Source organism: Alexandromys fortis, unplaced genomic scaffold, assembly GCF_014885135.2.
Source record: "Alexandromys fortis isolate MF-2015 unplaced genomic scaffold, M_Fortis_MF-2015_v1.1 scaffold_75, whole genome shotgun sequence".
Taxonomy (NCBI): domain Eukaryota; kingdom Metazoa; phylum Chordata; class Mammalia; order Rodentia; family Cricetidae; genus Alexandromys; species Alexandromys fortis.
The window spans coordinates 405790-433765 of record NW_026067956.1 but is presented as its reverse complement, the minus strand read 5'-3'; the positions used below and the strand labels follow the sequence as shown (position 1 = coordinate 433765).

Genomic DNA, 27976 nt, shown 5'->3' with positions numbered 1-27976 from the left:
TTTCACTAGAACGGAACCAGAGTCTTCAAGTTTGCCATGGGGACTGGAAGACTCCTCTCTTCAGCTCTCCAGGCTCCTCAAGGGATTCGGTTTTGTCCCTCTAGAGAACACGTGACTGATACAAAGAAAGCTCCTTGCTGTCACACCTGCCTTTTGTTTATTTCTTGTGACCAGCTTGGCTCTTCAGTGTGTTATGACACTCTGCCTTAAGTCATAACTCAATTTTATCCCTAGATGAATGAGCTCAGTTATATTCCCCTGTATTCTCATGGGCAACCCCATGTCAGTGTGCCCCTTCTGTTTTAAGTCACCAAAGGCACAGGCAAATGAGTTGCTAGGTTTCTCCAAAGGATAAAGAAATAAGATTCCTTTTTGAGTTTAAAATGCTGATCCTCATTTCTGCTACTTGTAATGTTCATGTATGCTTTAGAAGCTAACAGAAAATATAAAAAAAAAAAAAAACCTGGCTGGTACAATAGTGACATTTCATAAATGACACCAGGTGTCAATTACTATATTCCTAACAATTGTAGAGAGCTGTCTTAGTTAGGGTTTCTACTGCTGTGACGAGACACCGTGAGCAGTGCAACTCTTATAAAGAAAAACGTTTCATTGGGGCTGGCTTACAGTTCAGAGGTTTAGTCCATTATCATCATGGCGGGGAGCATGGCAGCATGCAGGCAGACTTGGTGCTGGGGAAGGAATTGAGAGTTCTATATCTCCACCCGCAAGCAGCAGGAAAGAGACTGTGTACCACACGGGGCCTGTGAGCTGTGCTCGCTTGCTCAGGCGCATCAGCCCAGCCTCACACAGGATTGGTGAGCCAATGGAGGACATGGGAGAAGGGTCTCAAGGGGAAGCTTCATCCGCTACCCTGCGGGCAGGGATGGTGCAGGCCCCATGGATTCAGCAGTCAACTGCATGCAGCATTGTCATGGGACTGGTCCTGTGTGCGGATCTGGGCTGTGCCCTATTACTCTTGCGTGGTTCCTGAGTTCAATTCTCCAAGCTTCCATGGGCCCACATGGATATTCTTTCATGGCCAACAAAGACAGGTCTTACTCATAACCAACCCCACCCCCCCACCACCACCACGAGACACACACACACATGCCTTTCTAAGGTATCTTCTGGGTCTCACTGTGCCTTCTGGAACTTCGGGACCATCATTAGGAAAATCCACCATGCCCTTGACCTTTCCCCTCTTCTTCCCCTCCTGTCCCTCCCCTTCCTCCATTTCTCTTATTGCCAGCCTTATGGCACTTACCTAAGGAACCTGCTTCCACTGAGGTTCCCTGTGTGCCCCCAGGGAGTGTGTGTGTGGGGGGGAGGGGTACAAACAGGTGTGTGTCTGGATCCTTACCCTTGCTCCAGACCCCCAAGACACAGACATTAATATCACATCATCAGACTCTACCACTCCCAGCTGACCAATCAGCTATTACTTGTCTCTAATGTGGCTCCCTCTGATCTCCCAGAAGCCTATGGAATCTCCCTTCCCTTCCCAGTCCCCAGGACCCTCTTGCTCTCAGTCAGTGCCTTTTCTTTCCTTGTTGTTTTGTGGAAGAGACTGACACTCCACCGCCTCCCAGGGCTCAGCAACCCACCGACGTCCACAGTGCCAATCTCCTCATTTTCTTCCTACATAACCTTTGCTCAAGTCTAAGGCTAGACCTTCCAATGTGCTAGAGCTGGCACCCTAGGGGGGGCACACAGACAGTCCTCTCAGCTCCCTCCTTATCGGTTTTGTAACCCCCACCCTGTAACTATGCCAGAAACTGCAAAGCTTCTGCCCCCGCCTCTTGAGGTTTTAACATCGAAAGGGAACCGTTTCGAGGAACACAGTAAACAGACACATTGACGACCATCCAGATGGCTGAAGTCCAAGCTTGCATTTCAACCGCATTTCGATCCCGGGATTCGCTCCCTTGCTGCCTTAGTTGAGTTCCCAGCTCTGGCTGAGGAGAAATGAGACGTCAGCTCTAGGAAAATTGCTGTGAAGAATGGAGCTTGACGCCGAAAGCTGCTTCTAGCAGCCCTGGCTGAAAAACCCATAGCCGTCTCCCAACTCACCGCCCCTTCCTGCCTCCAGACCTGAGCCGTCATCAGGTCCTCTCACGTCCCAGCAGACAGGGTCTAAAGAGGCGGCACTCAATAGCCCCTGTATCTACAGTACTTTCTTGCTTCTGTCCACAGTCTGGTGAGTGTGTATGTGCATAGATTCCTGTGCTCTCAGACCCGGAAGGTTTAGCTGGTGTTTCGGGGGAACAACGGACGGGTTTTCTAAAGCTTTGGGGGTTAGTCTGTATGTTTGAACTTCTACGTTTTGTTTGGGCTGGTGAGATGGCTCAGCTGATAAAGGGTCTTGCCGCTAAGCCAGACTTCTTTAGTTCAATATCTGGGGCTCTGTGGTGAATGAAACTCCTGAAAGTCGTCCTCTGATCCCTGCGTGAGTGCTGTGGCCTGTGCACATGTGCACACGTGACCAGACACGGTGTGGATGTTTTTTGTAGATAGACAACAGCAGTTAGTTATACAGGTGACGGAAGACTAACTTTCTGTTTGTAAAGTCGGCTTCCCTCCCTGCTGACACAGAAAGAGCCCAGAGGGGCTTTCTCTCCAAAGGCTGAGAGGTATCCTGGTCTCCACTGGGACTGTGAGAAGTGCTTTTGACTTAGGGTGTTGAGGTTTAAACTAAGGGAATGCTATGTTCTGCATAAGTGTTCCTTTAAGGTCCACACTGTAAAACCATGGTCCTCAGCCTGGGGGGAGGAGGGGTCCTGAAAAGGGGTGATAATTTTTGAAAAGTAGAGCCTAGTAGAAGGGAATTGGGTAGCTGGGGTGCACTCATGGAGGGCTATTGGACCATGGTCCCTTCCTGCTTCTCTCTTTGCCTCTCAGACTCCGTGAGGTGAGCGGTTTTTTACACTACAGACTCCAAAGCAACAAAGCCAACCAACCAACCAGGGGCTGGTTGTGAATCAAGATAAACCTTTTTTCTTAGACGTTGCTTTCCTTGTAGTAACTGAAGTCTGATTACTAGGAGATTTTGCAGCATATGAATTTTTATAGTCCTCAGTCTGCTAATGGAAGACCTTGGGATGAGTTCCTTCCCACTCAAAGTAGTGAATAAAGCCTATTCAATGTCCTTGGGGTCACTAGGGTTATGGCCCATCTAGGTCAGTATAGGACCCTGAGGGAATGAAAGTTTTATAGAGAGAAGATCATTAATAACAAACTGGAAGAAGAAACCAATACTCATTTGGGGGAATTTACACAAACAAGGCCCTGTTTTTACATGAACACTTTTAGCTTTGGAATGCTGTGAGTTTATTCATTCAAGACTGTTCTTATTTGAATTGGGAAAATTGGCTCTGGACTGATGACCCAGGACTAATGGCCCTGGTCTATGTGCCTTTGATCTGCGTGGCCCTAGTCTGCATGGCCCTGGTCTGCATGGCCCTGGTCTGCATGGCTCTGGTCTGCATGGCTCTAGTCTGCACGACCTTGGTCTGCTGGTCTGCATGACTCTGGTCTGCATGGGTTTGATCTGCATGGCTCTGGTTTGCATTACTCTGGTCTGCATTTTCTGGCCTAAAATGGCTCTGGTCTGCATGGCTCTGGTCTGAATGGTCCTAGCTTGCATGGCCTTGGTCTGCACGGTTCTGGTTTGCATTACTCTGGTCTGCATGGCTCTGATTTGTGTGACTATGATCTGCATGGCCCTGGTCTGCATGGCTCTGATCTGCATGGCCCTGGTCTGTATGGCTCTGATCTGCATGGCTCTGTCTGATGACTCTGGTCTGTATAGCTCTGGTCTGCATGACCTTGGTCTGCATGGTTGAAGTCATGTAACTGGCAATTATATCTGCACAGCAGCTCACACCAACTTTCCAGATCTGTACACCACCTAGCCTGGCTGTTCTCCTTCGCGGGGCGTAAGTGGCTTTCAAGAAACTGTATCAAAGCTCATCCTAATTAAGTAGTGCATCTCCTGAGTGGAGATCCTGTAGCATGTTGCCCAGTGCCATGGATGCCGTTGTGACTACTGCCTAGTCCACTGTCCTCCTAAAATTACCCCAAGGCTAGAATGAGCACTTTGTTTGTCTGAGTGATGTTTGTTGGAGTTCAATATTTTCTTCCATTACATCTGGACTTCACAGCCATGGACAGACTGCAGACATAGCCGATGCTGCCTGCTGGCTGGGGCAGGCTCACACTGTTAGCTTTTTTCATACAGTTCATTCCCACCACCTGCCTGGGATATGGTACCACCTACAGTGGAGTGGAACCTCCTACAGCAGTGAACAATCAAGACACTCCCCCAACACAGACAGACAGATGGACAGACAGACAGACAGACAGATGAAGCCAATCTGATGCAGGCAATCTCGCAAGTGAGACTGTCTTCCAAGATCATTTTAGTTTGCGTGAAGATAATAGTTAAAGCCGTCCAGGAAATGGGACCCTCACCTTTAACCCCAACACTCCAGAAGCAGAGGGAAGGCAGACAGATCTCTGTGGGTTCTAGGTCTTGTCTCATTAAACACAAACAATCAGAAAGCAAACAACTACCCCTCGGAACCTAAACCTATCTAGAACGGGGTGGGAGGTGCTTGCGAGCAAAGGCTTTCTCCTTTGTATCCCCTCCCTCCTGCCTACTCTGGCACCCTCCCGTGCTGATCCATGTGGCCCACTGTGCCTCTCGTGTGCAGGGATCTGTGAGTGTAAACTGTCTTGATGGTGGTCGTTCCCAGAATTAAGCCTGTATCTGACCAGGCTTAATTCAAACCAATTCCGTGTGTGAGTCTTTCAAACAAGCAGGGTTGAGTGGTTTTCACTGTGTGGCTGTGGAAAACTATGTGTATCTGCACACAGAGGGAATCTCTCACGGGTGAAGGGCCTTCCCAGAACTTTACTCCTTTACATATTTTAGGAACCCACCCACCAGTGAAGATGTGAAGCTCACCTTCTTCCCAAGAACCTCCGAAGCAGATTCCTGCCTTATCAGCCTTCCTCATACCCAGTTCATGGGTACACAGTCAATTGGATGCACTTATCCTGACCTTTGTGTGAGGAGGGAGGGAGAGGGGAGGATTGATTGTGGCAGCAGCCACAGCAGTGGTGGCGGCAGCAGCAGCGGCGGCTGATTTTTAAGGACAGCTGAGACAGCAGTACCAGCGATGCTTTGAGTTTGGATGCCTGGCACTGTAGCAGGGGCCCAGCAGACAAGCAATGAAGCTGCTCGGGACTGAGATGGAGCTGATGCCTCCCAGGCTCCTACCTGGCCTCCAAGCAGGCCCTCCAGCTTTGTAAGTGCTACTGCAAGCTGCCCGCTGGCTTCATCTTCTTCTTTATTTAAATGATGGTTGTTTCTATTGATTAGAGCCAGTGATCTTGATAGATAAAATCTGATGCTTCTTTCCCTCCATGCTTTCCCCTCCCTCCTCCTTCCTTCCTCCTTCTATCTCTTCCTCTTCCTCCTTCCCTCCATCTCTGCTTCTTTCTTCCCTCTCTTCTTCCTTATCTTTCAGTTTCCAGAAGACGAATGCATGCAACTAGCTTCATTTTGCATCTGCCAAGATGCAGCAACATTTTCAATCATGGTTAGTGAGAATATCCTTCATGGTTTTAGCAATCAAATAAATGCTCACCAATAAGTGTAACGTGTGCCAATGCTTGTGTCTGTACAAACATCACAGACACTCTCAATCCTGAAGCAACTCACAGTGCTTGTACTCCTGTCCTCCTCAGAGAAAGCCTATGGTGGGCCACCATCATTCTCACCCTCCTTTGACTTGGGAGGAAACTGAGGCACAATCACCTTTTGAGACTTGCCTGAGGTCACAAAGTCATGTCTGAGAAGAACTGGAAGTCCAACTGGGCAGCTCATGCCCAGCAAAGTCAGAGAGCTGACAGAATGAGCTATTCAATGGGGAGGGAGAGCTTGGAGTTGCTGGGATGGGAGGGGCTTAAGGGAGGGGACAGTGAGGAAGGAGAAATGAAAGCTTGAGAAAGTTGGAGGCTATTTAATGCATGGGGATGCCACGGAGATCACAGGCAGCCAGGTGCACAGCCCTGGCGGTGATAGCCTACAAACTGTAAAAGCATCAGAGGTCTGATTGTAGATTTGACAGCCTGACGTGTCTAGAAAGTATAAATTGAGGTCGCTGGTAAGGAGACATGCCCGAAGCCAAAGCAGGCAGGGTCTATCCCTGGCATCCTCAGACAGTGGCTGGAGTGGGGCAGATAGCTTGCAGCAACTGGAGGGCAGAGGAAACTCTCAGCTGGGTGCTCCGTGGCTCACTCATATTTTGCTGACGACTGTGCATTGTAATGACAGATAGACCCACAGTTTTAGAGGACCTAGTCTGAGGAGTGTCCAGGGTTCCAAAGACACTTCAGGTGACAGCCCTGGAGTCCAGGGTCCTTCAGAGCCAGGAGCAAGCCATCATAGTAATTGTCTGAACAGAAGCCAGAGCTGCATCTGCCTGTACTGGACACAAAGTAGAAAGTCATAGACATAGATTCCTCCTCCTTCCAGGGGGTGGGGGGGGAGGAGAGAAAGGGAGGGAGAGAGGAGAGGGAAGGAAGGAGGGGGTGAGAGAGATGGGGAGAAGGGGGAGGAGGGAGAGGGATGGAAGGATGGAGAGAGACGTGGGGGAAAGGGGGAGGAGAGAGAGGGATCGGAAGAGAAAGAGAGAGAGAGAGAGAGAGAGAGAGAGAGAGAGAGAGAGCACAGTATGAGATGAGTCTGCTTGCTTGCTTTGCCAGAGGTCTCTCCCAGGGCCAGGCTTGGACTTCACCTGAGGAAGCCCCAGAGCTGGTGGTTCTCCAAGATCACCTCTTCAGTGGCACCCCCGTGAAGCCTTCTCTGTCTTCTGGGGCTTCACAGCCCCAGGAAAACTGACCACTCTGTTGAATGCCCCCACCCCCAGGAAGCCAGCCCTCATCCCTCATCCCAACAGTGCCTTCTAAACCCTCCGGGTTCTGCACCTGTGCAACCATCAGCTGAGACGGCTGAGCTCTATTCTGCACCTGTCACTCTGCTTCCCAGGGACCCTCATCAGCTAGCCAGAGGTCTCCCAGCCGGCTTCTTTCCTGCATGCGCTGAGTGGCCTGTTTTCTTCCATGACCACAGGTAAGTAAACAAGTTAATCCTGAGGCTTAGAGGAGACTGCTGAGCATGCTGGGGAGACCATAGGTGTGAGCTCAGAAGGAAGTTAGCAACTTGTGAGCGCTTAGGAAATGGTCATGTCAGAATGCTAGAGGTCGCTTGCTGCTGGGCAGAGTTCAGCCTCCTGGTTGACCTTGCTGGACCCCTTCAGAGCATTGGGGAAGCAGAGGGTTGGAGTGACTATGGAGACTTCTGTCTAGTGGCATCTACTACTGTGTCCATTCTCTTGTTACTTTGTTTATTCACTCAGCCAATATTCTGCACACTTATGTAAATCAGACAGACACTGGCTAGGTGGGGGGATTTACTGATCTGAAAGGTAGCAAGTCCTCACAGCTTGTGTGTATCGAGGCTGGAGTTAGTTGACAGGGTACCTGCATCAACTGATGAAGGTGCATGACCTTCAAGATTCCACCTGACCTTGAGTGCTCCTGTTAAGCTCCTGTGGTGAGCAGGTCACTGAGCAGAGAAGCAGTGGAAGCAAAGAGTATGTTCTTCATATCAGGAACACGACAGAGCAGTGTTATTCGGGAAAATGAACACTCGACAACATTTCCTCTAACCTGGGTGTCTCGTTGGTGGAGAACCGGGACTTCCTGTGTGGTGTTGCATGAGAGGTTTCTGGATGGCACTCGGGAGGGGGAGCTAAGCATGTCTGGGGGAAGAGGCAGAGCTTCTGGAAGGGGTAGACTGTGTTCTGATGAGTGAGCAGCTAAGAAGCAGCCGCAGGAGGAAGGCAGGCAGGGAAGAGGGTCCTAGTTGCACTGGTTTTAATAGAACCTGACCTAGGCAGATGAGCAAGGCTGCAAAGAGCCCCAGGGCAGTGGAGGGTGTACCAGACCCTGGTGAGCATCACCCCAATGGGAACATTCACACCCCTGAGCCCTTTACACTCGCAATAATTTTTGTTTGTGTTTTCATTTGCATGGGCATCATTTACCCAGACTTAACATACAGCGACATCACTCTGCTGTCATCCGTATCCCAGAACTGCTAATCCAGCCATAGTGGGGCTCACAGTCCAGAGCTTTTCACTTTAAATATCTATGTAACTAGTGGTAGAAGGTAACTCTAATTACTGCTGATTACCTGGAACAATTTCTCCTTTTAACTTCCCGGGACAAATTAATGAAATGATCACAGTGGGCTAATTACAAAAGGTGGAGCTCGGAGGCAGCTCAAGCACATCCTCTGGAGCCAACTGCATCCCATTTGCTCATTGCTCCAGACGGCCCCTAACAGACATCCTCCCTGGATCTCTAAACGGTACAGTTTCAGCATGGCCGCACCCCTGGCCTCAGTAATGGAAGGGAGCAGATCTTTATTCTGTGTGATACCCTCAGACCTCATCCTCGGAATCTGCAGCCTTGGTATCATTTGAAAGAGCCAGGGACCTGCATACACTTTGGATCCAGCTGAGCCCAGCTTCAGAATGAATGCCTCGTCTCTCACAGACTCCAGTCTTGATGTGGCTTGGCAGTGGTGGTCATAGTGTCAGGGTTTCTAGCACACAGTCAAGTGCTGGTTGAGCTCTTACATGGTCACCCCTGTGGTTGATGGCATCGCTATATGACTTAGAAGCGGAGAGATTGCGTTTGTTCCCAGTTGTATCGTTTTTGAGCTCTGTGAACTTGGGTTAAGTCTGTCGACTTCTCTGAGTAGCAGCCTTTTAATTTCACACAGGAGACATTAGTACTCTTCCTCCACACCTTCCTGGGGTGATGTGAGTCCACAGGAGGGCAAGGGTACCACAGCGCTTTGTCAACCCGAGGGACATCAGTGGAAATTGTTCTCAGGAAGACCTTCTAGGAGTTAGCATAAAGGCAGACCCTGGAATGGTCCTTTCCAGCACTTACCCAGCCTGTTTCCCAACACAAGAACAAAACAGTGTGCTTTTATGCCCATAGGGTGCTGAATATAAGGGACTGAGGTTTTTAATTTTTTATTATTTATTATTTTATGTGTATAACTGTTTTTTGGGCATGTATGTCTATGCACCTCGTGCATGCCTGATTCATGCAGAAACCAGAAGAGGAATCAGACCCCTGGAACTAGGGTCACAGCCCATTGTAAGCTGCCTGGTATAGATGGGTGCTGGAAACTGAACCCAGGTCTCAGCCACTGAGCCATCTCTTTGTGTCCAGGAACTGAGTTTTGTAACTGTTCTTTGTAACCCCTGGCTGGTTATGACAGTGGTCGTGGGGCCTAAGTCATTCACACGTGCAGGTGCAAGGAAGGCCTGATGTCCCCCCATGGTAGAGAGAGAGGATGAGAGGAAAAGGACAAGCCACATACTCCAGGTCTCTCAGCTTAACCCAGCTGACGTCTTTCTGAGGTGTTTGCACAGAATCAGATATAAGGAAGAGCTCCCCAAGCCGGAGGAATTAGGGGTGTCCCCAGATGTCTTTGGGGCGAACGAATTCATCAGGCAGCACACCAGGGTGTGCGCGACTGCTAAGTTATCTAGAGCTCTTCTTTCTTGTGGTCCCTCTCTGTCTTCCAAACGACTTCGTTCTCTGTCCCTAATACTCAGTGTGCGCATTGCTGGCCTTGGCAGAGTGAGAGGTGGGGGAAAGACATGAATAAGGAAGAGGTAATTAGACAGCCGGGGAGATGGCCTGATGGGTGCAGACTGGAGTTCAGAATCCAGCTAAAAGCCAGGCAGCTGTGGAGGCTGCTTATAACCCCGGCACTTCAGCTGCAGAGACCTGCGACCCCCGAGGGCAAGCTAGGTAGCTAGACTAACTGGAATTGGCGAGCCTCAGGTTCAGAGAGAGGCCCCGCTTCAATAAATAAAGTGGAGATTGATTGTGGGAAAACATCCAGTGTCAAACTCACACCTCCACATGGATATACACACGTGCACGCACACGAGCAAACAAATACAATAAAATGCACACATACACAAGTGACACACAAGTTAAGTAACCAGGTTATAACAGTAACCAGGTTATAACAGTAGCCAGGTTATAGCCGTAGGTATTTCCCCCGGCCACATTCCCTAGCCCCAGTGGCAAGCCTTGGTCTTCTCCATCAGCTCTCCTGGCCTCCGTTCTCCTCGGGCACATTTTACAGGGGACCCAGAGTGAGCTGAGAACTTGGTCTTCATTTCCAGATGCAAACTGGAAACAGGGCTTCTGAATCCTCATCCCAAGGAGGGATGTTCACAGCAGAATTCTGCTCTACTTGGAGCCTCTGCCACCTTTGCCCCGGTTTTGGGGGCATAGGAGTTCAGATTTCTTAAACCTAGTGAGATTACAGATGGACCCAGATGGACTTTTGCTACTGTGATAAAATACAGGTGTGTACCACGCCCTCAACCTATCGACAGCAACATGGTGTCCCGCCATCACCCGTGTCTCCACATCACCAGAACCACTGATGCTCCAGACTGTAAAGACTAGCTCCTCCCTCCTACGCCACTCTAGGTTCTGTCTCTGGGAATCTGATGTCTCCAGGTGTCTCCTCCTAGAAGTGGGGTTACTCAGTGTTTGTCTCCTTGGGTCCATCTTATCTAAAGGAGCATTCTGTACTCAGGGTTCAGCCCTGACACAGCAAAGCTCGGGACCATCCCTTTTTAAGGCTATATAGTCATTCTCTGTCTGCACAGATGATACTTTCTTCTTCTGTCTCTTGGGGACACGGGTTATTTCTCCCACCACACAACTCACTCTGACCGCTTATATCCATCCAGATGACAGACTGGAGTCTACGTTCTATGTGAATTTTGAGCGAGGCCACATCTGTGAGGCTGGAGGAGGACACAGACAACACACGGTGGGCGCTGTTCCATGCTAGAAAGACCTTTCAATATTATGCTGAAGGTAGAAAATTTGGAAAATGTAGAAAAGTGTCAAAACATTGTAAATGCCTCTAATCCTGGCACCCAGAAGACACCAGGTGGCTCCAGGCCTATGAGAGAAAGACGCTGGCCCAGATCCTTTCCCTGGAGGTGGAGGAGCTGGGGCTAGGGAAGCAGGTCCAGCTCTAGGCTGCTGCCACTCCAGAGGTGGCTGAGGATGGTGCCATGTCTGAGGGTGGCTCCCCTGTAGGGGGTGGTTCTGAAAGAGTTTTTTCCGAGCTGATACCTTTTGGAAATCGCTAGCCTTTTCTACCTGCTGCCTGGGACGTTTGGGGAGGGCTCAGGACAAGGCCAGGCTCCTCTAAGAGAGAGATAGATACCCCGTGTGTGGTCATGCTGTGTGCAACATAACACTGACATAAAAGTAACCGCTGACCAGGATGGTATTCTCCCAAGGGAACAGAGGATAAATGAAAATGTCAAATGTTCAATTTTTTTCAAGATCATAATATAATCACATCATTTCTGCTTTCTCTTCCCTTACTCCAAACTTTCCCAAACACTTCCGCCCCTCATTCTTTTCCAAATTCATGACCTCTTTTAAAAATTGTTGATATATATATTATATACATTCCTATATACATTAATACAACCTGCTTAGTCTGTATAATGCTACTTATATGTATGTTTTCAGGGCTGACCATTTGGTATGGGATAACTAACTGGTATGCTCTTCCCAGGGAGACTATTTCTCCATCTCGGAAGGTTCCTGAGCTGTCTGTAGATCTTTGTGTAGGGAAAAGACTTCACCGCTTTTCCGCGTCCATGTTAGCGTGTCTATCGTGGTTATCCTTGTTCAGCTCGTGGTCAGGCAGCCATGCTGGCGAGACTTCATGAGTGTAGCTGCTGACATTTCTAGGAGACACAGTCTCACGGCAAAACCCTGTTCCTCTAGCTGTTACAATCTTCCCACCCCCATTCACAATGGTCTGGAGCCTTAGGTGCAGGAGATAGATAGTCACAAATGTATCCGCTGTCTCTGCTGGGACCTGATGGTCTCTACATGTTGCAAAGAGAAATTCCCTTGATGAGGTATGGGCTAGATTGCAGGATCTGACTGCGTAAAGAGGTTGGATGTGGTGTGGGACAGACCTGTGGGTCAGGAGCTGAAAATCTCCATTTTTAATCTGTCTCTGAATTGAAATCTCTTGTGAAAATCAATGCAGGTGGATCTTTCCCCTTAAACACATCCTGGAGCTGTCAATTATAATGGCAAATATTTCCCAGAAACCACATCATGTTGACACTTCCCCTGCTCACTCTTCCCTTACTTGGCACAGTCGCTTTGTATTGCCACTGGGTCAAGGTGCGTTGACCCTCACAGCAGCAGCCCTTCTCTTTAGTGTTTTGGAGTTCACATATGGACACCTATGACCCCATCGGACTATGTACCTGTTCTGGGAGGTTCCAGCTATCCTACAGCTAAGCTCATTTGCCCTGGTGCTAGTGGCATGGCCAGGAAGCAAAGTCATGTTTGTGGACTCTGGATGGGGTAACAAGGGCAATGCCGAGGGACGACAGTATGGAGGAGAGACTTGCTGTACTGCTAGACTCTCTGCTGGTTGTTTGGGACGGGACAGGATAGACCAGAGGTTGAGGACCAGAGAACAGTAGCTTCTCAGCTCCCTTGGTAACCATTCTGATTCCTGCATGGATGTGGCCCCTTCTGTGTTTCTTTGAATAAGCAGCCTCTTATTCATGCTTTTTGAAGCCATGGCTAAGTACACACAATAGGAAATTTACTGTTCATGGCATTCTGGACTTTAAAAATGCTATGCACCTATCACTATTCTAAAACATTCCAGAATTTCCCAGTACATTCTCATCACTGTCAACAGGAAATCCCATGTCTGTGCTGAGAGCCCGAGTGCTGTCTCCAGGTCATGTACACACAGTACCCCACGTGAACATTTGCATATATAAACTCTGTGTGTGTGGTGGTGCACATGTGTGTGGGTGCACATGTATGCACACATGTTTAGTGACCCAAGGTTGGCCTCAGATGTTCTTCAGACGTCACCTTTTATTTTATTTTATTTTATTTTATTTTATTTTATTTTATTTTATTTTTGAGATAAGGTCTCTCACTGGGACCGGGGCTTGCTGACTATATTTGGCTGGGTGACCAGCAAGTCCCAGAGGTCACCTGTCTCTACCTCTCCTGTGCTGGGATTACAAGTGCATGCCCCGACACCCAGCATTTTAAGATAGGTACTGGGGCTCAAACTCAGGTCCCTGTGCTTGTAAAGCAAGCACTTCACCAACTTAACCACCTCCTCAAGACCTAAATATGTAAACTTTTAAAGGCAATAATACTTAGTGTCATTGTGGTCGTGTGATTAAGCTCTGTACTGTGTGGAATAATTCACTAGCTTAGGATTCTGCTTCCCTCCAACTCGACTGTGTGAGACATTTTTAGCCATCATGAGGATCTGTCTTCCTCAGACCCAGGATCTTCCTGCATCAGCTCCAGGTTCACCATCCCAGAGCTAGCAGAGGATAGCCACATCTTCCCAACCAAGAACATTTTTAAATAACAGTTTTTTGAAATATAATTCATCATGTCAAGCACAAGAGTTGGTCAATTTTATTGTGTTCACAGAATTGTGCAACCATCTCCATTACATCATTCCAGAACTTTCTCCATATCCATACCGCACCCATGAAGACAGCCCGTTGATCATCTGGATTCATTCCCATTCCCTTCTGAACTCACTCCTCTGCATCATGTTTCCAGATCCACCTGGCCTGGAATGCGCCCATCAACAAACTCCCACAATATCTGGCTGGCTTCTTTCACCTCGCATGTTTTTGAAATCCATCCTGTCAATCACAGATGCCATCTTAGTACTTAATTTCTTCTCATGGCTGCCCTGTATTTTACTGTTTAGGTATCCCATCCTTTGCTCAACTGTCCATTGATGTGGGAGTGTCATATATCAATCTGTTGATTTCATTGGTTAATTAAATAAAGAAACTGCTTGCCCTGATAGGTTAAAACATAGGTGGGAGGAGTAAACAGGAGGAAGAGGAAGTGAGGTAAGACTCCTCAGAAAGACGCGAGATAGCTCTGCTCTCAGAGACACATGCGATGAAGCTTCCGACTCAGGATGGACATAGGCTAGAATCTTCCCGGTAAGCGCACCTTGGGGTGCTTACACACATTATTAGAAATGGGCTAGTCCAGGTGCGAGAGTTAGCCGAGAAGAGGCTAGATATAATGGGCAAGCAGTGTTTAAAAGAATACAATTTGTGTGTTGTTATTTCGGGCATGAGCTAGCAGGCGGCCGGGGTGCTGGGGACACAGCCCTGCCGCTTCTTATTTCAACAGTCCATTGCTCACGAGCATTTGTTCACCTGCATCTTTGGGTCATTGTTCCTAGGGGCCGTAGTCTTCCGCTGACCGCCCTTTCCAGTATGATTATCCCCACTTCATAGATGAGGAGCTGAGGCCACTACAGAAGGAATGTGGTCCCTTCCTCTGTGAAGGTCAGTCGTGTCTCAGCTTGTCAGCGATTGAGTGACTTTGGAGAAGAGGAGAAAGAAGCTGCTCCTCTATGAGGCAGAGCAGCCAAGAAGCCCCGCACTCCAGGCAGGCCTGTTAACAGCCATGCACGCTCAGGTTTCAACCCTTCCTGGAGTATGAAAGACAAAGACACTGCATGCCACATCACGTGACCTAAGAGTCCTCCCCCTTCCCCTATTTAATTGCAGAGGAGAGGCAGGGGCCTCACTGAAGCCAGCACCTAGTGGTCCAAGGGAGACCAGGACCCTCTGAAGCCATGAGCCCCTCCCATCCTGCTTTCCAGTCCCGGATATATCTTTCTCTCTGGGGTCTCCTTCTGATGCCAGCAGGTGAGTGGGTACCACCACTATCACTAGGACTTCATCTTACCCTTGTGCCCTCACAGACCACATGGTGGACTTTCCTGAAGGGCAAGTCACTTAATCTTCAGGGCTACATGGGGACATTCAAGGTCATTGTCTGGGTGGCCACAGGGCGAAGAAGACAAGGGGGTGGCTCAACTCTATTATGAACAGCTTTGTCATCTTGAATGCCCCCAAGCCTTTTGGTATTCTTGTCTGCAAAATGCAAACAGCATCATGGAACACTCAAGATCACTATGGGAATGAAGGAAGCTTGCACCCAGCACATAGGCTGGGGCAGGTCTGTGGAGACACACATGGTGGTTGTGTTCATTGTCGTACTTTCTGTCCCAGCGGCTGCTGGCTGCCGGGTCTTTTTTTTTTTTTTTTTTTATCTGTGTAAGGTCATTCATTGCCTGCTCAGGCAGTAGAGCCCCAGAATGGGGAAGCTATTATGCAAAAAAACAGTGGAAAGGGCATGATAAATTCCACCAGACAGTTGTGCAGAGCTTTGCCCAGAAAATGAGAACTGGTCAGAGCTGGCTATTTAAGAGCTCAGGCTGGTACCCTTCATGGGAGATGTTCTCATGGGCATCAGTAGCTTGTTGGAAGAGTGGATGGAAAGGAGAAAAGTCTCACCACCCGCCAGACTCACATCAGTAGCTGAAGCCCCTCTCAGCCACCCCTGATCCCCCTTGGGGCTCTTTGGTTCTGGCTGAGACTGGTTTCTAGGTCTGAGCTTTCTTACTAGGCTGCGGGAGCCCTCACTCCCTGACTCCTCACTTGAAATCAGGAAGACCCTGCAAGCGCCTGCCTCTTGTATGGTGTCCTTAGGGCTATTTTAACCACTAATACACACTCATCTATGCAATCCCCAATGGTGTTTGAGATGTACTTCCTGTTTGCCTCCCCATACTAGGATATACACTGTTGAGTGTCTCTGCTTTGATGGACAATGGAAAGAAAACCACGGATTCAGCTCCTCGGCCTCATGTAGACTCTTTTTCTCTCCTATTCCTACTCCACAGTGTTGGCCCAGCGAGGCTCACGCACCCAGGCTGAGGACCGCCTGTTCAAACACCTGTTTGGAGGCTACAATCGTTGGGCGCGGCCAGTACCCAATACCTCTGATGTGGTCATCGTGCGCTTTGGACTTTCCATTGCCCAGCTCATAGATGTGGTGGGTCTGCCCGCTCACTCTGTGTTCCCTTGATCAGCCCCCCAGCCCACTTACTTTTCTCATGGTCCTCCCTAGATTCGGCTCAGTCCTCTCCCAGCAGCCCTCAAAGCCACTCTAGCTACAGCTTGTAGCTACCTAGCCGGGTTAACATGGTGCCTTCCTTCCCAAGCCTTGGAGTCCCTAAGAGAATGGGCTGTCAAAAGAAAGTTTCTAAAACACATGTCCAAAGTCCTTCCTCATGCCCCAGGTGATTCCGAGGAATCTGAGTGCTGGTGACTGAGCCATGAGAGATGTCTGGGCTTGTGTGTCCTGTGAGTGGGCCCCCAAAGTACCTCTTATATATTCTGCTTTCTGGGCTGGCTTGCCAGTCACCCCAACTGCTGTTACTTTCTGTCTCTGCTACCTTAGGATGAGAAGAATCAAATGATGACCACCAATGTCTGGCTAAAGCAGGTAAGCCTTCCCTTGTAGGAGCTGACAGGAGTGTCTCCAGTCCTCAGCCCCTTCTAGGACCCCACTATTGAGGGAGCATGGAGCAGCAAAATGCTGAATTCATGGGTTGTGATCAGTAGTCAAACTTAAGGTTTGTGGTAATGCAGGGTGCTCTCCTCGGGGGCTGATTTTGTATGTCCATGCCCTTAGTCCACTGTCCTTGTCACCCATAGCACCAAGAAACCCTTTTCTAGAAGCAAGCATTTCATAGTCCTAGGTCCTGCAGGATAGTTCACAGGACAGCTTACTGAATTATTACCCACTACCTCACAGAGCGAGGGGGTATCCAGATGTGGCCAGCTCCAAGACCCGTCTCCTTCTGTGTGTGTCTCAGAGGCTGTGCTGCCTGACAAATGACCCCAGAGCTCACAGACATAAAGCAATGACCATTTACTGTATCACAACCATTTGTGACCTGGCGCTTAGACAGCTTTCTTTGCTTTGAATGGTAACCAAGAAACCAGTGTCATCTGGGCCAGTTGGGGTTAGTCCATTGCTGTCAAAAATGGCTTCCCTTACATGTCTGTCCCTTACAGGGGTGTTTGGAAGGTTCTGGAAGATTCTGAAAGGCTGGGTTAATAGCTCTTCCATGCACACCCTCAGGTTCCTTCCCTGGTGTCTCTGGCGGGAGAATTGATGGATTTTTCACTTGGTGGTTCAAGATTCCCATAGTGAAGGTCCCAAGAGACAGAAAGTAGAAGTTGATAGTCATTTATGGCCCTAAAAAAGCCTCAACCTTATGCTATTCTACAGGCCCAGTCAGTAAATGACTGGAATCAGGAGGAGATAAAGATACCAGCTCTCCATGGAAGGAAAACTGAAGAGTCTGTGGACTTCTGAGATGGGTCGCTGTTGGGCAGACTCGGGAACTAAGGCCTGATTAGAGCTGGAAGTCTACCTTACCCCTCCTGTCTGCCCAGCTAACCCCAAGGCCTTCAAGTGGAGATAGCAGATGAACATGGGAAAAGGAAGCTAGCCCCTGCCTCCAGCTTCTTACTCTGGCCCCTTGGGTACCTGATTGGTCCTGTCTCAGAGTTTAGCATGCAGAAAACCACAAGGACCAAGATGGTGACATCTCTGAGTCATTCAAATAGATCTCTTGCTCTCTGTGGGTGTCTTGTGCACAACCCCCAACTCACTGTGTCCTGGGTGGTGTCTGGTGTGTAATAGCTACTTCTAAATTAGACGTTTGGGTCAGAAGTAGCTCTGAGCCAATCGCTTCTGACACTGTTGAGCCTAGAGTCATTGGAGGTTCTGTGCCCCATCTCTGCAGATGAACCAGTGGGAACCAGGTGAGGAAGAAGATTGGAAAGGCCTATAGTCATGTCATGGAAGGGGACAGGTCCAGAAACTAGGTCACCACTGTTGTCCTGGTCACCTGTATCAGGGCTGGTATATGAGGAGAGGCAAGTGCACTGTGGTAGAGCCAGGCCTTCTGTAGTTGTCTGGGACTACCCTGAGATGCTGGAGAAGTTACTAATCTTCTGGGAGCCTCAGTTTCCCTATCTGTTATAGACAGAAGTTTCTGTCCTGTCCATTACCACAGCCATTCAGTCCCAAATAAACACACAGAGGCTTATAATAATTATAAACTGTTTGGCCTATTGCTCAGGCTTATTACTAACTAGCTCTTATGACTTAAATTCGCCCATAATTCTTTTTTATGTTTAGCCACGTGGCTTGGTACCTTTTCTCAGTAAGGCATTCTTAACTTGCTTCCTCTGTGTCTGGCTGGGGACTGACTCTCTTCTGCCTTACCTCTTCCCAGAATTCTGGTTTCCTCACCTATACTTCCTACCTGGCTACTGGCCAGTCAGCATTTTATTAAACCAATATGAGTGACAAGTGTTTACAGTGTACAAGAGCATTATCCCACAGCAAAGTGGGTGACTCATTTACCATATGCCTGTGACATTCAGATGCTCCCATTTGATGCCAGTGTCCTCAAATGTACATACCTGAAATCCTGAAATATGGGCTAAACAGAGAATGGGAGCTCTGTTCTGGGAACCGAAGGGTATAGCTTAGTTCGGTACCATGCTTGCCTGGGAAGCCCTGGGTTTAATTCCCCAGCAACCATCTAAGTTGGGTGTGGTGGCTCATGCATGTAGTTTTAGTGCTTGGGAGGTGGAGGCTGAGGAGTAGAAGTTCAAGGTCATTTTACCATCATAGCAAGTTGGAAGTGAGCTTGGTTCCCTAAAACACCAATAAACAGAACAAAACAAACAACAACAAAACAAAACAAATCTGGTTTTAAAGCCCACTTGGACCCATTCTGCTGCAAGCATAGTTAGGACTTAGAGCATTCTCTTCCTGCTGGGAGTCCAGGACTAGGAAGGTCTCTGGAGCATAGTTTTAAGATCCCAGGTAAACTCCTTGCTTCACTGTCTAGTTCTGGCAGGCTCTGCGTTGAAAATGAGTGATGTTTAACAGATTTAAGAGGTGGGGAGTGTCAGAACAGGAACCAGAGGCAGGGCTAGAGTGCCAAGCGTGCTGGCTTTGGCATCCTGGGACTTTGGCTACCAAAGTCAGCGCAAAACAGGCTGGTTATCAGAGACGGCTTGCCTGGTTCCCACGTCAGAGTCTTTTCCTGGCATCATGGCCTCTTCTAATTCTGTGGGGCTAGGGAAGGGACTTGGGGACCTCTGATTCCACAGCTCGATTTATATCATCTTGAGGCTCCCCATGCCGCAGTGCCCTGATGCGACTCCCTCCTCTGAGCAGGAGTGGAGCGACTACAAGCTGCGCTGGGACCCAGCTGAGTTTGGCAACGTCACCTCCCTCCGGGTCCCTTCAGAGATGATTTGGATCCCAGACATCGTCCTCTACAACAAGTAAGAAGCCATTTGTTAATTAAAATATATCTCAGGGATGGAAAGATGATTCAGTGAGTAAGAGCCCTGGCTGTGAAAGCAAGAAAGGCCTGAATTTGAACCCTCAGCAGCACATACAAATCTGGAAATGTGTGTGTGTGTGTGTGTGTGTGTGTGTGTGTGTGTGTGTGAGAGAGAGAGAGAGAGAGAGAGAGAGAGAGAGAGAGAGAGAGAGAGAGAGAGAGAGAGAGCCGGGGAGACAAATGGATCCTAGAAGCTCATGGCCAGTCAGTTTAGCCAAAATGGGAAGTCTAAGAATCTTGAGATCCTGTCTCAAGAAATAAAAGCAGGCTGGGCATGCCTTTAATCCCAGCACTCAGGAGGCAGAGGCAGATAGGTAGACCTCTGAGTTCAAGGCCAGCTTGGTCTACAGAGTGAGTTCCAGGACAGCACTAGGGTCATACAAAGAAACCCTGTCTTGAAAAACCACACACACACACACACACACACACACACACACACACACACACACACACGATGGAGCAAGATCAAGGAAAGGCACTTCACATCAGGTCCATATACACTCAATTATGCACCAGCACCCCCAACTTGTGTGCATACTCCACATACATGCACACATGTGCACCAGCACCCCCACACATGTATACATACACCACACACACACTCATACATACATGCATACACATGCATGCATATAAACACAGTCTCACACACATACATGTTCACACACACATGCACACATGCACACACACACACATTTCTCATAAAAGAAACTAAAACTTGTTCTTTCCTTTCTGCTTAAGTAGGGTTTTGCTGAGAAGTCCAGACGTTCACACTTAAACAGCGGCAGTTTCTCCTGCTAATACAAGTCTAAAGCAGGTCTCTGGGACACACTGCTATTTTCTTGAAATACAAATGGGCATGAAAGGTTCTCAGTGGGGACAGGGAGAGGTCACATAATTTTGTATAGCATTGTCAGTCACATCACCACGCCCCTGATGGCAATCAACCCTCAAGTAGCTGCTGTTTGCTGTTGCTGCAGAGTCATGCCACCCCAGCCCCCACATCCCATCTCTGTGCCCTGAGCTGGAACCTAGGATCCTTCCAGTTTCTGCTTCTGAGAGACAGAGATCAGGTGCAAAGTTCGAGTGGCGGGGGCGTCTGGGTTTTAAGATTGCCAAGAAGATACTGGTCACTGATTCCTGATGGCAACAAGAAGGTCTGCTAGAACAAAGTCTAGTCCAACTGCTGTAGGCATTTTAAGTGTGTGCCCAATAATCACGCCTCCGGATTAATAGGCAAAAGGTCAATGAAATCACATGGTCTCCTGCCCCAAATGGGAGTCTGTTGCCATCTAGTGGTAGTTATGTGAAATGACCAAAATCATCACTACAGATTTGGGTTTAATATAGGAATTAGAGATGGAGTTTAAAGACTAGAATACATTCCCACCCAGGGGGACCCAGACTGAAGTCCTGCCTGCCAGTCTCCTCCTGTGAGCCCTTCTGCTTTTACACCCTTGTCTCATCTCCCAGCTAAATCCTACTGCCGTTGGCAAGCCAAAGCCTTTTAAATGACTGCTTTTACCGCAACCCTGTTCAGCCCAGACGGAAGTCCTTCCATATCTCGGGAGTGTTCCAAATGCCCTTTTGTACAGTGATGCTGTGTGAATTCTTCTCATTTCCAGGTAGTTCCCCAAGGCCAGGGATCACATTTTACATCCCGCAGGTACAGGTCTGGTAGATGAAACTGGCCTCAAATACTCCGCAGAATGCACAGGCTGCAAGGAGTTTCCCCTCTAGCCAAAATGTTAGGTCTCCTCTGGAAAGGAGCAGAACTTGGTGCCAAAGCCAGGGCCCTCCCCTTCTGGAGTTGACTTCCCATTGGCCAGTGAGGGAAAACCCTAAAAGGTCATCCCCCTAGTCAGGTATGGTGGGGCATACTGTAACCCCAGAATTTAGGATACTGAGGTCAGAGGATCACAAGTTCAAATCCAGCCAGCAAATTGTGGACCAGCCTGTGCTTCGTAGTGAGACTGTCTCATAAAACAACAACAAAACCCAGAAGAACTTCAACACTCTAAATGGATAAAAATAGGGGTTCAGACTATAAATGTGCCATGATTCAAAACATGTGGAAGCCAGTCTTTATGACAGTCAGATATGTAAGTACAATGCCAAAATGGCAATGATGATTCTTGTTTAATTCTTCAAAATCTTTGTTTCTGCAATTAAAGCAATGGTATTTGCAAAGACGACTCAGGATGCATCTGTCTGCAGCAGAGATGCCCACACTCCATGAATAGCCCTACTTAGCCAGTCAATGGCTGACTTTGTTTACCCTCCTTACCTTGCTGCCAGTTTCCTGAAGGAGGTAGGTACGCAGGACCCAAGCTTGTCTCCTCTCCTTAGTGCAGACGGGGAGTTTGCGGTGACCCACATGACCAAGGCCCAAATCGTCTTCACGGGCACCGTGCACTGGGTGCCCCCCGCCATCTACAAGAGCTCCTGCAGCATCGACGTGACCTTCTTCCCCTTCGACCAGCAGAACTGCAAGATGAAGTTTGGCTCCTGGACGTATGATAAGGCCAAGATTGATCTGGAGCAGATGGAGCAGACGGTGGACCTGAAGGGGTACTGGGAGAGCGGCGAGTGGGCCATTATCAACGCCACGGGAACCTATAACAGCAAGAAGTACGACTGCTGCGCCGAGATCTACCCCGACGTCACCTACTACTTCGTGATCCGCCGGCTGCCCCTGTTTTACACCATCAACCTCATCATCCCGTGCCTGCTCATCTCCTGCCTCACCGTGCTGGTCTTCTACCTGCCCTCCGAGTGCGGGGAGAAAATCACCCTGTGCATCTCGGTGCTGCTCTCGCTCACCGTCTTCCTGCTGCTCATCACGGAGATCATCCCGTCCACGTCGCTGGTCATCCCGCTCATCGGCGAATACCTGCTCTTCACCATGATCTTCGTCACCCTCTCCATCGTCATCACGGTCTTCGTGCTCAATGTACACCACCGTTCCCCCAGCACCCACAACATGCCCCGCTGGGTGAGGGGGGCCCTGCTAGGCCGGGTGCCCCAGTGGCTGATGATGAATCGACCCCTGCCACCTATGGAGTTCCACGACTCTCCCGGTCTGAAGCTCAACCCTGCTTATCACTGGCTAGAGACCAACATGGATGCCGAAGGAAGGGAGGAGACAGGGGAAGAGGAGGAAGATGAAAATATTTGTACGTGTGCAGGCTTCCCAGACGCTTCCATGGGTATCTTCTATGGCCTTGGCAGCCTGCATCTGAGGGCCCTGGAGCCTGAGTTCAAGGCTCCCTCTCAGGATAGCGAGATCGTGCTGTCCCCGCAGATACAGAAAGCACTAGAAGGTGTACACTACATTGCTGACCATCTGAGGGCTGAGGATGTCGACTCTTCGGTGAGTTGGGTAGAGGGAGGGATTCCCCACTCCCCCATGGGCGATTCTGCCAGCTTAGTAGGGAACAGTCCTGTCCCAGGGCGTCAGTTTCGATAACCCTTTCCTTCCTGTAAGCACCTGTCTTCCCCCGTCATTGTCTGAGGAATCTAGACTCAATCACGAGGGAGACGCACACTAGCCGGAGGTTAGCTGGTCACTTCCTGGCAGATGGCAGAATACCACAGGGCGCATTGCCCTCTGCTCAGCCTAACTGGGAGAGAATGATTAGAGACTGCCCAGCTCAGCTGCTGGTGCCCCTCTGCTTTGACTTTTGCTGATCAGCCTTTCTCAGGAGGAGGGGGTGGGAATGGGACAGGGAGCCAGAGACAGAAACCAAGTACAAATGCATCAACTCAGTGCATGGCTGGCCTCCACACTCTCCTGCCACAGAAGGTCTCCTTCATCTGGGCTCTGAGCAGTTTGTGACCTTACCCTATTCACTCATAAGCCCTGCAGAGTCTCAGCTGAGCCAGGGTGGCTCCCCTCCCCAGTGCTGCCTATAGTACTCAGTGTTCAGAACCTGCTTATGTATGCCCTTACCAACCAAGCGAGGGATGAAAGACCTGAACTTACAATGGGGTGACCTTTTGAGTAGGTGAGAACATTAATTGTTCATTTGCAAATGTCTAAGAATTTAGACCCTCTGGCTTGGCCTATGAGTGGAGGAGCCCCAGAACCCCAGCTCTTCCATGCTGGCCTGCCCTGGGCCACAAACTGCCTCTTCTGTCCCCTGCAGGTGGGTGGAAAGGTGGCACGGGATTTGGCAGCTACGTAACTACTGCGAGTTACATTTAAATTCCTCTGATTTGGAGGATCCATGCCCTCTTGGTGGCCCTGCAACCTCCTTGTGTTCCCTGGACTCCTGTACCTGGGAGCACATGGACATAGGGAAGGACAGAATGGGACTCCCAGGGATGTGTCAGCCCTGAGCTAAGCCTGTTTCTCCCTCCACCCATCTCTCTGCTTGGGATGCCCTCAACTTCTCAAACCTTCAGTAGAGCTGGGGACGGCTGCCTCCATAGGGCTGGGCATGGGGGGGGGGAACACATCCTCTTCCCACAGCCTGGCTTTTCTTACTGTAAGCCCGATTCTAATTTCAGGTAAAGGAAGATTGGAATTACGTGGCCATGGTGATAGACCGGATATTCCTCTGGCTGTTCATTATTGTCTGCTTCCTGGGGACCATCGGGCTCTTCCTCCCTCCATTCTTGGCTGGGATGATTTGATCTCAAGTCCCTCATGTTGGCTCCAAGATGACTTCTGGCCTTCTCTAACTGAAGCCATCTCTAGAATGTTCTTTTGGGTCAATACCATCTGTCTGCAGAGTTTCTCTGAGGCCCCCAAACTAGTCTAGTCTTTACACCCTCTTTGGAACAGCTCACAATGATATTGTTGTGCCAAGTGCTGAGACCCCTCTACATGACACCTGCTTAGGGATGCTGGGGACCCAGAAATGGTGAAGACATTTGCTCTGCAGAAGCTGACAATGTGGTGGTGACATGAGGAAGAATAAGATATTCCTGAAAGAGGAGTAGGAGCCATATATGACCAAAGGATCAAACAAAGGGACGGAGGGGTCAGACCAGGGCAAAGGGAATTAGAACACCGCCCCAAGGATGGGCACATGGGGACAAAGGGCCTGGTGCAGGAGAGCTCTGAACAGCACTTTGGATTCAGAGTGTCAGGTCGGACAAGCAGGGTGGGGAGTCTGGGAAGGCAGGGTGGGTATCTTTAATCCAGACCTAGGAAGAAGTTTGGGGTCTTCTCTGAACCCGTCTCTGTGTGCTTTGTGAGGCAAATATCAACAGGACAAGACTATTTCCAGAAGGAGTGAGGCACAGAAGTCCCCAACCTAAGGGTCTTGACCCCTTTTGCATATTAGATATCCTACATAGCAGGTATTTGTATTATGATTCCTCACAGTAGCAAAATTATAGTTATGAAGTAGCAATGACATGATTTTATGATGGGGGGGTCACCACAACATAAGGAGTTAACTGTATTAAGGGTCACAGCACCGGGAAGGTTGAGAACCACTGGTCTAGAGGTCCTGGTGGAGGCTTGCAGCAAAGGAATGGCATGTGGCTGGCTGGAAGTGGCTGGGCTCTGATTCATTTGAAAGCACCTTTGAACCCCAGGTTGCCCTCAGCATCATGTCTCATGATTCTGTGCCACAAAGAGGACTAGTAATTGCTGCCAGGGATCAGGGCTACCTTCAACTCATTAGTGGGCACACTAAGAAGTCAATCTCTACTGGGGGTACCCCTCTTGTCACCCAAAGGCCCTGGTCTCCAATTCCCTGCTCTGTCAGCATGACTTGCATAGAAACTGAAGGTTTGCTTCAAGCTCTTTAGATTACATACTCCTTTCGGGCAGAACCTCTGCTTTTGTTTTCTCTCCAACCACGCTGGGTGACGGAACTCAGCACCTGGACCATTCGTTCTGAGCAGTGGAAAGAAACGAGCCTGGTTGCTCTGGGCCCCAGAACCACTGGATAACATCCAATGTTCAAGGTCGTTTCTTCCCCCAAGCAACCGTTCCTCAGTCCCATCAGGTGGCTAGCCTGCTCTGAATTGTTCTGCACAGTGTATTCTTGCACTTGGAATATCACAAGGCCCTCCACTGCACAGGAGCCCAGGGGATCGGGCCTCTCACAACACTGTCCAGTCCCTGAGGAGTCAGACCTCAGAAGGTCACAGCAATGACATCCCTGATTGCTAATAGATATAGAGACCAAGGCAGGAAGCAGAGTAGGGCAAGCTTCTGGTGTGTCTGTCTCAGGGTGTTCTCCTTCTGAACCCCACACACTGTGCATTGATAGACCCAAGGGAAACCTGCTCACCAAAGGCCTCACTGGGACGCTCCGCTATCAGTTCCCATGAGCCCCTAATCAGTCATTAATTCAGTTCTTGGCTCTTCCTTCCTCCAGTGAAGGCAGCCTGTGGCCTCCCCTCCACCTGTTCTAAGCCCTCGGATGTGATTTCCTCATGGGGATGCTTTGTTGCATGCATGCTCCCATCCTCCTTGCACGCGAGTGAAATGCTGAAATAAAGCTGAGACGGTTGCTCTCAAAGCCGTCATGCCTTCCTGCCACCTCAGCTGTCACTGGCATCATCTAGTCCCCTCAGAGTCTAGGTGGTTTGGGGACAGTCTCAGGGGAGAAGTGTCCCACAGAGGGAACTACATGGTGTCTTCCTGGAAAGCTTCCTTTTGGATGAGGTGCCACGACAGCCTACGTGGAGCAAAGGGCAGGAGGCCACCTCCCACTTCTCATGGGCTGTGGTTCCAGGTCAGCTTCCTCCTACAAAGAGCAGACCCAATAAACAACACAGTCAAGCTAACCACAAAGCAAATGGCAATGATTTTAATTCAACCACAGATCAAAAAGAAGGGGGGTAAAGGAATGTTCCCCACAAACGTACGAGGAAGGAAAGGAGTGGGTGTGAAAAGGGACGAGAGAAAAAGAGGAGTAAGAAAAGAGGGGAGAAGAAAAGAGGGAGAAGAGGAAAGCAGGAAGGGCTCAAAGTCCCGTTCTGACCTCCGACTCTCTGCTTCTTCCCTGAGGCGCTGGGTTTGATAAAAACACAGAGCCCTGTGGCCAGAATGGTTTGTTCCTGGATGAAGGCCCACGGCTGTCCGTCCAGGCCAAACTCACATTAAATAAATTCCAATGTACACTGTACAAGAGAGCCAAGCCCAGCCCTCATCTCACCAGCCTCTCTACAATAAAGCCCCTCTTTGTCCCCTCTGCATCAGGGGTCCCCTGAGGGATAAAGAGGAAGAGGAATACTGGCTCTCAAATGTCCATGCAGAAAGCCATCATGGCTGGTAGGGGTACAACTGTGACCCCAATGGTACGCCAGCACCCAGGCTGGGGTAGTAGGGAGTGTCTGGCAGTAGTACCCCTATGAACTATGTCACCCCACCCTGTGTCTGTGCCCAGAGTCTTCTCTGTCCAGGTGCAGCCGGCGTAGCACAGTCTAGGGTAGGTGGGGGAAGGGGGACTCGTGCAAAATGGTGAGGGGAGGACTCTTCTCAGCCTTTCCTAGAGGACCAAAGGCAAGGCAAGGAAGGTACGCCATGACAGGTTGGGACAGAAGGTGCAGGCAGGCGGCCCCTCCCTCGATCACTCCGCGGGTGGATGGGCCAGGTTGGCCAGAACCTTGGCTTGGTCCACGGCATCTAGCAGGTTCTTGGCATCCACAGCCAGGGTGTGGGAAGCTGTGAGCATCTGGCGCTTACAGTCCTCGCTCAGGGATGTCACAGCATTCTGCTGAGCCAACCTCATCTTGTTGATGAGCTCTGCCAGGTCTTTGTTGAGCAGCTTCTGGGTCCCTTCGATCTGGCAGGCAAGCAGACAGGACAGGTTGAATGAGGGATGGGTTGGAAAGGCTAAGGCATCAGAAGCTCCCTGGGAGCCAGTTACTCCCCAACCTGGGCTGAATTCACCTTTCTGCATAGGCTAGAGTTGGTCTAGAAAGATCAATGCAGCAGACGCCCCAGACCCGAGCCAACCATGCGCCAGCCATGCCTGACTGAACAGGGGAGTGCCCTCCATTACAGCAGCAATCCCTGCATGCTGGGCAGAGGTCAAACACATTCACCTACTTTGATGGATCATCTTCATTATCAAACTGATGGCATTTAGAGTGACCATGGAAGCAAACCACAGGGCGCATGGTGAGGGAGCTTCTAGATAGAAGTGAGAGCCTCCCCGATAGGGAAGACCTCCACCCCCCCCCCCCCGCCCAATGTGGTGGCGCCATACCATGGGCTGAGGTCTGGAAATGAATAGACTGGAGAAAGTGAGTTGAGCACCAGCGTTTACCATTCTGCATTCCCGACTTAACTGTGATGTGAGCAGCCACCTCACACTGCGCCCACCGTACCTTCTCTACCACATCAAGCCAGATAAACCTTTCCTTTCTCTGGGCATTTTCCTGGAGTATTTTAACTGACACACTATGCTTTGACTGTCTGTTGTCAAGGTGAGAGACCAGATCCCATGTCTATTTACTTAACCATTGCATCGCTCGTGCTTAGCATGACGAACACACAGCACTATCGTTGTAAGCTATCTCTCTCATGAA

The 27976-nt window shown here is 49.6% G+C and overlaps 2 protein-coding genes across 16 annotated transcripts in view; one reads left to right on the top strand and one right to left on the bottom strand.

The window, feature by feature from the left end:
- Positions 1-1920: 1920 nt before the first annotated feature.
- Positions 1921-26167, top strand: Chrna2 (cholinergic receptor nicotinic alpha 2 subunit). Of its 10 annotated transcripts, none has more exons than XM_050152148.1 (11): positions 1921-2200; positions 4937-5312; positions 6775-7141; positions 10872-10954; positions 14423-14661; positions 14754-14894; positions 15935-16086; positions 16495-16539; positions 19303-19412; positions 21824-22847; positions 23987-26167. In XM_050152148.1, the coding sequence occupies exons 6-11, from the start codon at positions 14822-14824 to the stop codon at positions 24110-24112; spliced, it is 1530 nt and encodes a 509-aa protein (XP_050008105.1). In that variant the 5' UTR covers positions 1921-2200; positions 4937-5312; positions 6775-7141; positions 10872-10954; positions 14423-14661; positions 14754-14821; the 3' UTR covers positions 24113-26167. The 10 variants fall into 10 exon arrangements, with proteins under 10 accessions (XP_050008105.1, XP_050008103.1, XP_050008101.1 ...); XM_050152146.1 differs by having other exon boundaries at positions 13777-14661; XM_050152144.1 differs by lacking the exon at positions 10872-10954 and having other exon boundaries at positions 13642-14528.
- A 51-nt stretch (positions 26168-26218) lies between these two features.
- Ptk2b (protein tyrosine kinase 2 beta) overlaps positions 26219-27976 on the bottom strand; it is a 123134-nt gene continuing 121376 nt past the window's right edge. For all 6 annotated transcript variants that reach the window (XM_050152136.1, XM_050152139.1, XM_050152140.1 and 3 more), the window contains one exon: positions 26219-27228. In XM_050152136.1, coding sequence (XP_050008093.1) covers positions 27013-27228 — 216 coding nt within the window. In that variant the 3' untranslated portion in view covers positions 26219-27012. The remainder of the gene's footprint in view (positions 27229-27976) is intronic.

Excerpts from the sequence above, each read along its gene's own strand:
- Chrna2 (XM_050152150.1), top strand. The coding sequence starts at position 14,822 with ATGAGCCCCTCCCATCCTGCTTTCCAGTCCCGGATATATCTTTCTCTC. Across the intron at positions 19,413-21,823 it reads GACATCGTCCTCTACAACAA|TGCAGACGGGGAGTTTGCGG; the intron begins GTAAGAAGCCAT and ends TCCTCTCCTTAG. Across the intron at positions 22,848-23,986 it reads CTGAGGATGTCGACTCTTCG|GTAAAGGAAGATTGGAATTA; the intron begins GTGAGTTGGGTA and ends TTCTAATTTCAG.